Below are 8,936 nucleotides of genomic sequence, written 5' to 3'. Positions count from 1 at the left end.
ACGTGCCCCACAGAGTTTTCTCCCGCCGATCAAGGCGAACCTCTCAATACACCAGACTTCTCCTATTGGACGCTTCGCCTATACGTCGGCCGTCATTTTCTAAAACTGGGGCTCAGGGGTTTTCAGCCTCAGCTGGTCTAGCTTTATCGAAATATGGATCAAATGCAACTGGGGGCATCCATCAACGCTAGAATACAGCCCCGGCCGAGGTCGAATACAAAAAACTACTCCGCATGACTCAATGGACACTCATGGTTCCTCCAAACACAGATCATGTATCAGCGTGTATAGCAAGAGTGCGAATGTAAGCCAAACCCGCACTGCGAACGCCCATACTACGTGCTATGAACTCCAAAGATAGATGAAGATGACGAGTTTGTGGCTTGAGCGTGCTGTTGGGCCAGCAGGAGAACCAGTAAGATTACGAGCATACGGCAGCAACAAGGCCTGTTATTGGCCAGTTTATCGAGTCTTAACACTAACATTGGAGAGATCCAGCAACATGAAGAGCTTATCATACCGGAAGTGAACAGTAGCGAACAGTACCCTGCGAAGTACCCCAGGAGCAGTGGTTCGTGTCAAGTGTCGTCATAGGCCATGATAGTTGCCAGTAAGGTAAGGTGTTGAGCCAGCTGGAGCAACGCTCGGTCCATCTCTACTTCAAATTAGCCATGCCAAGATACACATTGACTGCCGAGGCTCATCTCACTGGACAAGCTGTACAATTATGCATGCAGTGATATTCTCGGTGTCTTGCGCCACTGCGCCGCAATGACCTCACCGACGATCGCCGGCAGTGATAAGCTTGGATCAACGCAAGGGCCATCAAGAGAACACATCGTCAGCTCTCAGACATCTTTATCTCCTTTCCCAGCTCTTGTACAAATTTCGAGCAAGTCCACCCGAGGTCTGGATTCCTGGACCTGTTGAAGCTAGACCGCGCGCGCCAAGACCGAACCGAGTCCGTCGCGTGCTGCTGAAGTCCTGAGGCACCACTTGTCATTCCGCCGTCAGATTTTCATCTCGCGAATTCCTGACCTCGTCAGCACCTCGAGATCGCAGGTCTTCGATGAACGAGTAGTCGCGTCTCTGTCGTCTGTTCATCAACAGTGCAACTCACTACGCGACGCGAAACACGAACCCTGCCAGTTTAATTGCTGGCACGGAGACTTGGAAGAGATCAGCCATGGCGGCCTCTAATGGTAAGGCAGTGGAGTCGAACGACAGAGTCGTCGTGACTCCCGAGAGGTCAAAACCAAGGAGCACGAGCCGGGTTCGATGGACTGTTGGACTGTTAGTACGGTAAGATTTACGCCTCATTCTCTAAATCGGTGTTTCTCCGTTAACCATTCCCTTCCGTTAGGCTTTGCATTTGGTACTTTCTCTTGACGCCGTTCTTCCGCTGCCCGTCTAACGTCGCCGAATTGACGGACTCTTCGCCTCGGATCTGCAAACCGTACTTGGCAGCTAAATCCTACGTCGAGCCTCATGTTACCCCTTACTATAACACCTACGCGGCGCCTTACGTTGACGCTGCTCGCCCGTATGTCGTTGTACTGAACGAGAAGGTCTACACTCCAGCTTCAAACATCGCGAAGCAGGGCTATCAGGCGTATGGCGCGCCGGCGCTGAATCGCGCTCAGGCATATGGCCAGCAGCAATGGGATGCAAATGTTGTTCCCCATATCGAAACCACCAAGGCCAAAGCAGCGGACTGGTACGGGGCGCAAGTGGCGCCACACGTTGACTATGTCGTGACGACGGTATCTCCATACTACAACAATGTTCGCGGAGCGTACTGGAAAACCGTGGACGGTTATATCCTACCTTTTGCCGCCAAATACCAGCCATACATTGGGAAGACATACACATCCGGCCAGGAAATTTTGACTACGACTGTTATGCCCCACGCGCAGAACGCGTGGTATTCGACCGTTTACTTTATCTATCAGACGCTGTGGCCCAAGATGTCTAGCCTATACTCCGAGAATGTGGAGCCTCAACTCGTGAAGATTGGCCAGAGACTTGCGAGCTATCGCGAGGGTGACCGGTTGAGAAGCGTGGCGGCTGAAGCCGAGAGGTAAGGTGGTCTCCAAATTAAGACCTCTTCTTAAGCTAACAGCAGAAGTGCTGCCACGTTTATATCTTCCACCGCCGTGGAAACCACCGCCACCGAGCCGCCTACCGCATCTTTTACCCCCGAACCCACACCGACACCTTCATTATCGCCATCCCAATTGGCAGCGCAAATCCGCGAGAAGATTGCCTCTGACCTCGTAACCTGGAAGGAGCGATTCGCTTCGGCGTCTGAGAAGGGCGTCGAGAGTCTCGAGGGCCGCGTGGTTGAAATTGTCGATACCTACGTAGCGGACGGTGCACAATCTGAGGGCGAGAAGCTTGTAAACGCTTTGGAAAGCGCCGTCGAAGAGCAGACTGCTGCTATCAAGAACCGTATCAGTGGGCTTACTGAGGCTCTACCGGTCACTGATTCCCCGGAAGAGGAAGAGGCCGCCATCGAGGAGCTATTAAAGGAAGTCAGAAGCTCTGCCGTGTCCATCCGAGATCGAGCTCACGTTCTCAGAGAATGGCACGTTTCATTCGAGCAGAATCTCCTTAACAAGGTTGCAGTCGCAGTGAACTCTACGCTCGCTGTCCTAGACAATGTCCGGGACCTCGGTTTGCAAGAAATTGGAATGAGATGGGCATTGATGGACGGCGTCACGTATAAAGACTGGGAGGACTACCACGCCTTGAAAGAGGAATTCGAGGACTGGAAAGTCAAGTTCCGTGAGATCGCATTGCAACATGCACGAATTGAGGCTGTCAAGGAGCATGCGGACGAAACTCTTTCACGTGGGATGGATGTTGCTGAGGCCGCAGCGAAGGAGCTCGCTAGATTGAAGGAAGTTGGCCGATGGAAGATAGCAGCCCGAGAAGTCAGCGAGGATTTCGATACCAGGTCGGAGCCTCCACCACCCCTTTCTAAGCCCAACGTCGATGCGGAAGAAATCCCCGTGGTGCAAGAAGATCAGGAAGTCCCATCCGAAGCTGAAGAAAAGTCTTTCGAGCTGAACGACACTACTGCTGATTCCAATGCGGAGAAGGATGACGAATCACCAGAACTTGGTGAAGTCCATGAAGCTGAGAAAATCCAGGAAACTGCCTCAGACACCGCGTCCGAATCCACCGTCTTTTCTGGTGATTCTGCGGATGATGACAGCACAGTCGACACCGAACTGCCAGAACGAGAGGATGCAGCTGTTCCGGAATCTAACCCTTTCGGAGCTGCGGCTGCCGCAGTGCTTCTTGAAAAAGCAGCCGCCGAGGTTGACGATGCTGACAGGCTTGAGCTTGACGAGGTCGTTGTTGACGCCGAAGCAACCAAGATCTCCGAAGCCCTATCCGAATCATTGAAGTTTGAAGATCTCAACACCGAGCCAACGCCTAGTCAAGCACCCGCCCAGCAGCAACAATCCATCGAGGAACTTCTCTCTCATATTCTCGCCGATACGGATCCTGCTTTTGCTGATAAAGTCTTGAAGAGGCTTAATGCCATCTATGAGACGCCGCAGCCGATCCCAGACACTCAGGCTTCCACTGAAATTTCAGGCTCTACAGCTGCGGCATCAACGCAAGCAGCGGACTCTGATAAGAGTCAATTCAGCCAGGTTGATCTCTAGAAAGTGGTTAGAGGTCATGTGGATGCATTTTATGCTTGGTACTCCTCGCCTGTTTCCTTCAGTCTTGCTTTGTTGGATCCTGATTATTCCCCACATAGTTCCCCATGATTTCACGACAGATTTATATGGCTATGAGTTTTGCTTGGCAATCTTTCGCGATTGCTTTACCAGTTTCTTCCTTAGTTACATGATTTACACTGCTTGCTGTTGTGCTCCACATCCTTCAACAAAATATCTACTCTCCCATTCTTTTTCGGTGGATGCTGTCAATACCCTTTTGCGATTCTTGAGCTGGAAGGATAGTTCTTAATTTGGGCAATATATACAGTCCACACCCTAGTCAGACACTTAATCAACTCCGACGCCCACAATGCTTTCAGCGCTAGCTATCCAACTCGGGCATTTTATCCAACCTCTACCGATACGCAACCCCGCGTGCACCCCGCTTCTCCATCTTCTTCTGCCTCTTGCTCTCTGCGCCCATCGCCTCCCCAGCATCTCCCGCGCCACCAAACCCAGTAAGACCACTCCTCACACCGGTAAACGTACTATACGCCAGCCAAACAGAGTACAGCGGCACCACAACCCACAGCCACCAGGCCCGATCGCCAAACACGCAAACTGCGCCGATACAACCCCAGGTCCAGTAGAGAACATCCCACATGTACTCGGTCAGACCAGCGGCTCCTAGATCCTCGCCAGGTGAGCGCAGCGAGCCATCTGCGGCGTAGGTTGGGCGGCCAATGCGGTCGAGGTAAAATTCGATGACGAGCGTCGGGACGGCAAGGAGGCAGTACGGCTTGAGGGCGCGGGGGCGGTTGAAGGTGAAATGGAGAATGAGGTAGAGGGCATGCAGGATGAAGGCGATTAGATGGCTGCGGACTAGGACGGAGCTGTTCCGGGCCGCGAGGGTTTTGGATGCTTTCTGGTGGTCTGTTAGCGCATATTGAGCGGAGTGAAATGAGGGAACAGACTTGAGCCATTTCGTGTGCGATGGGAGGAATGTAGGCGTCGTCAGGATGATGCGGGCTGTCGATGCAGGTAGTTATGCAGTGGGCAGAATAATGAGAAATAGATCGATGATTATATGGCGCGGTGCATATCCCTTTTGTATCCAAGCCCCTCCTCCGGTCGGTTGAACAATTGATGTCAGATGTCGTGTGAGTGGGAGAGCTGGAAGTGCCAGCGGTGCCGGTGCCAGTGGTTGCCCTCCACAACCGGACAAGCGCCCGCGCCCGCCTGCGAGAGTCCGCCTCCACCAGCCACGAGCCAAATCGCCAAATGCAAAGCGACGAACTCATGTCAAAAGCAAAATACCATCAGGTTTCGGCTCTCGAGTGGTCTGAATCGAGATAGAGGCGAACTCATTCCAAAGGTTTCCCGACCCTCTTGCTCAGCAGCTCTCTCGCCTTGACGACATGCAAATTGGTTTTGCCAGAGACTTTGTTTAGCCTGCGGCGTCACGAGTTGTCCGATTCTCCTTCACTCTTTCCAACAGAGGCCTGGATTCACCACTCGCCCTCTCTTCACCGTGCTCCGGACTCAGCGGTGATAAAGGCGAGGGATCGACTACGATTATAGGGTCCGTTGCTATATTTGCTGTTTTTACTTCATTTATACTTCGTACTTCTTCCCCTCTTTGAGATCTCGCGATACAGATACACTTTACCGGCCATTTGAGACTGTCTGAAAGAAGCACCAATCGTCGTTTCCTTCGGCTTTATCGTGCGCCATTTCTTACTTCGTGCGAAGGACACGCGGTTCGGTTTTATTTTACCTGATGCTCCTCTTCGACTAACAGTTGTTTACTCTGCGATACCCGATCAATCCTTTCCTTGAGCTGTTCCAGCTACCCTTCAACATCGATACCCTGGATCGGCCTCGACCTGTTCACCTCCTACGATGACACCGTCAACGTCTCATATTTCGAGCCAGCTACGGCAGTTGATATACTACCATCTCGACAATAACCTCGCCCGGAACGCGCTATTCCTCGCCAGCCGCTTACATGCCTACGAACCTCGGACGTCTGAAGCTTCATATCTGTTAGGTCTGTGTTACCTACAAAACGGTCAGGTGAAAGCAGCATGGGAAACTAGCAGGCACTTTGGTTCGAGGGGCGCGCATCTCGGGTGCTCTTATGTGTACGCGCAGGCTTGTCTTGACTTGGGGAAATACACGGATGGTATCAACGCGCTGGAGCGGAGTAAAGCGCAATGGAACTCGCGGAATAACTGGAGTAAGCATATCATTCCTTGACCATGGCCGGACGAGACGGTGTCTACGCTTACGGCGAAAATGACTGATACTGACATGTTTTCGCCGGTTAGATAAACACAGCGAAACGCGCCGACAGCACTTGCCAGATGCTGCGGCGGTGTTATGCTTACAAGGGAAATTATGGCAGGCTCACAAGGAACACAACAAGGCCGTAGAATGCTACGCTGCGGCCCTCAAGCTGAATCCGTTCATGTGGGATGCTTTTCTGAATCTTTGCGAAACAGGTGAGCTTTAATTAGCGCTTTTGCGGGAATACTCCTTTCATGCGCTAACCTACGCAAAGGTGTTGATATGCGGGTCTCGAATATCTACAAGATGAGTCCAGAATTGTACAGCATGGTATCATCTGCTGCAATTGAAGATGCGGAGTTTATGTTACCTCCAGATAGTGCCCTCCAGACCCAAGTCAATACGAATCCAAGCTTAGACCCGTTCACGGCCGGCACAACTCGCAGCGACTCGACATCAACTCATGGGAGCTCTGCTTTATGGGAAAAGCTGAATGGTAGCACTGTCAGTGTGGCATCTTCAGGAGCAGGGCCGCACATTATGCGTGAAGGCATGGAGACCCCTGGTGGCCAAAGCAGCGAATCCGACGATCCCCGGGTAGCCAAAGGAGGTGGTGGCACAGATGTGTTTGAGCCGCCGTTAGCCCCCGCAAAGAAGAATAGAACAATACAAACATTAGGCGGTGATCACCCGATGGATCCACCGCCTAAAATGAGGCCAACCGGCATACGACCGAGAACACGAACTAAGCTCGAGCCTGATGAAGGTCACACGGAAAGAGACGTTGCATTGGGCCATAGAGTTGGCGATCGGAAACGAACGGTCTCTGGGCAAGTTGCGCATCCGTCGGTATCACATTCAACCGATCAAGGCGTTGGGCAACGACGAAGTGTGCGCCTTTTTAACCAAATAAAGCCAACAACGAATAAAATATCTAGCGCGGCATTGGGAGTGAAGGATGGACGGGAGGTCAAGAAGGTGAGGACTACCGGGACGAAGGCGCGGATGGCGACAAGCTCGACTGTGGGCCGGGTTGTTAGCGGCAACAATCGGCGACACATTGGTGAGATCCACGATAGTGACACCAAAGAATACCGCGGGGCATCCGGATCAACATCAAACAGTTCTCAGAACGCACCATCCAAGCTCGCCCTCTCGGAGCGAACCAAATCAGTTGAAGCCCTGGCGTGGATTTTAGATTTGTTCTCCAAAATTGCTTCTGGCTACTACTGTCTTAGCCGGTACAAGTGCCCCGATGCTATCCAGATTTTCAGCTCTCTTTCCCAGGGTCAACGAGAGACGCCGTGGGTTCTTGCCCAGATTGGACGAGCTTACTATGAGCAAGCGATGTATTCAGACGCCGAGAAGTACTTCGTCCGAGTGAAAGCCATGGCGCCCTCCAGGTTAGAAGACATGGAGATCTATTCCACAGTCCTGTGGCACTTGAAAAACGATGTCGAACTTGCCTATCTCGCCCATGAGCTGATGGAGGTGGATCGCCTATCGCCTGAGGCTTGGGTTGCTGTTGGCAACTCGTTTTCACACCAGCGAGACCACGATCAGGCTTTGAAGTGCTTCAAGCGCGCAACCCAATTGGATCCTCAATTTGCGTATGGGTTCACGCTACAGGGCCATGAATATGTCGCCAACGAGGAATATGACAAGGCCTTGGATGCTTATCGCAATGGCATCAACGCCGACAGCCGTCATTACAATGCATGGTACGGTCTGGGAACGGTATACGACAAGATGGGCAAACTTGACTTTGCCGAACAGCACTTCCGGAACGCGGCCAAAATCAACCCAACCAATGCAGTCTTAATATGCTGCATAGGCTTGGTTTTGGAAAAGATGAACAATCCGAAGTCAGCGTTGGTCCAGTACAACAGGGCTTGTACCTTGGCGCCTCATTCTGTTCTTGCTCGGTTCCGGAAAGCCCGTGCGTTGATGAAACTGCAAGACCTCCGGTCAGCGCTCACGGAGCTGAAGGTCCTTAAAGATATGGCGCCGGACGAGGCGAACGTTCATTACCTACTTGGTAAGCTGTATAAGATGCTCCGTGACAAGGGCAATGCCATCAAGCACTTTACGACTGCTCTGAACCTCGATCCTAAGGTAAGCCACCAACGGCTCATAACATTGTTTATCTCAGACTAACTTCTGCTCAGGCGGCACAATACATCAAAGACGCGATGGAAGCCCTTGACGATGATGAAGAAGATGAAGAAGATATGGCGTGATCGGGTCGTACTTCATGCGCTTCTTTTCTTCAATTTCTCCCTTGCTTTTGCTCTTGATTGCCTCATTCTCCTATTGCTCCCCAACCAGATACCCCTCCTCCGCGCTAGAATACTCTCTACCCTAATGCATACAAAAGGGTCGGCATTTCTTTACTGGGTCGGATTTACAACAGCGACATCAGCATTACACGGGCGTTTTCCGGTGGATTGGTTACAGCATGAATTGCGTTACGGTAGCTCGGGCATTCTCGAAATGGTTCGAGATTCTGGATTTTGTATATTAGCGTGGGTTGGCCTTGTCATTGCAAGCAGGATATAAGCTTGCCCAGGAGAGCAGGCGGCAGAGCTAGGACTGTTGACGGTCGGTTCTGCTGGGCTCATAGTTAGATCATTCTTATGCACATTATTACGAATGAAGCAAGGGTGTTGCATGTTGATGAAATCATTATTGAGCGGGTGTGGAGTGGAAATGGCTCAAATATATACATCTGGTGAAGACACTCAAAACAGTCATGTGCAGTCAGATAAATGCAACAATTTTCGTGATCACAAACAGTAAACAGTACAATCGCCTCCGGTACCACTGCGTTCTAGCTTTATACATTTATTTAGTAACAATAGCCGTTCAAGCTTGCCCTCTACTCCCTGCGAAGTATACATTGTAGTGACGCTGCTCGGCGGCGAGGCAAAGCGGTCGTGTGCCTACTGCCGGACATATCTTAGTCAG

The 8,936-nt window shown here is 51.6% G+C and overlaps 3 protein-coding genes across 3 annotated transcripts; 2 read left to right on the top strand and 1 right to left on the bottom strand.

Annotated features, from left to right (window-relative positions):
- Window positions 1–1,186: 1,186 nt before the first annotated feature.
- Window positions 1,187–3,680, top strand: DSM5745_02288 (uncharacterized protein; the record flags this gene model as incomplete). The annotated part of the gene is made up of 3 exons (XM_026744304.1): window positions 1,187–1,302; window positions 1,364–2,080; window positions 2,129–3,680. The coding sequence occupies 3 exons, from the start codon at window positions 1,187–1,189 to the stop codon at window positions 3,678–3,680; spliced, it is 2,385 nt and encodes a 794-aa protein (XP_026607467.1).
- Window positions 3,681–4,095: 415 nt separating this feature from the next.
- DSM5745_02287 (SND2/TMEM208 family protein) lies at window positions 4,096–4,663 on the bottom strand (the record flags this gene model as incomplete). The annotated part of the gene is made up of 2 exons (XM_026744303.1): window positions 4,096–4,605; window positions 4,655–4,663. The coding sequence occupies 2 exons, from the start codon at window positions 4,661–4,663 to the stop codon at window positions 4,096–4,098; spliced, it is 519 nt and encodes a 172-aa protein (XP_026607466.1).
- A 1,315-nt stretch (window positions 4,664–5,978) lies between these two features.
- Window positions 5,979–8,209, top strand: DSM5745_02286 (anaphase promoting complex subunit bimA; the record flags this gene model as incomplete). Its single annotated transcript, XM_026744302.1, has 4 exons — window positions 5,979–6,005; window positions 6,037–6,184; window positions 6,244–8,084; window positions 8,138–8,209. The coding sequence occupies 4 exons, from the start codon at window positions 5,979–5,981 to the stop codon at window positions 8,207–8,209; spliced, it is 2,088 nt and encodes a 695-aa protein (XP_026607465.1).
- Window positions 8,210–8,936: the final 727 nt, after the last annotated feature.

Source organism: Aspergillus mulundensis (assembly GCF_003369625.1).
Source record: "Aspergillus mulundensis strain DSM 5745 chromosome Unknown scaffold_1, whole genome shotgun sequence".
NCBI lineage: Eukaryota > Fungi > Ascomycota > Eurotiomycetes > Eurotiales > Aspergillaceae > Aspergillus > Aspergillus mulundensis.
Note: the sequence above shows the minus strand (reverse complement) of the source record. Positions and strands in the feature narration are given on the sequence as shown.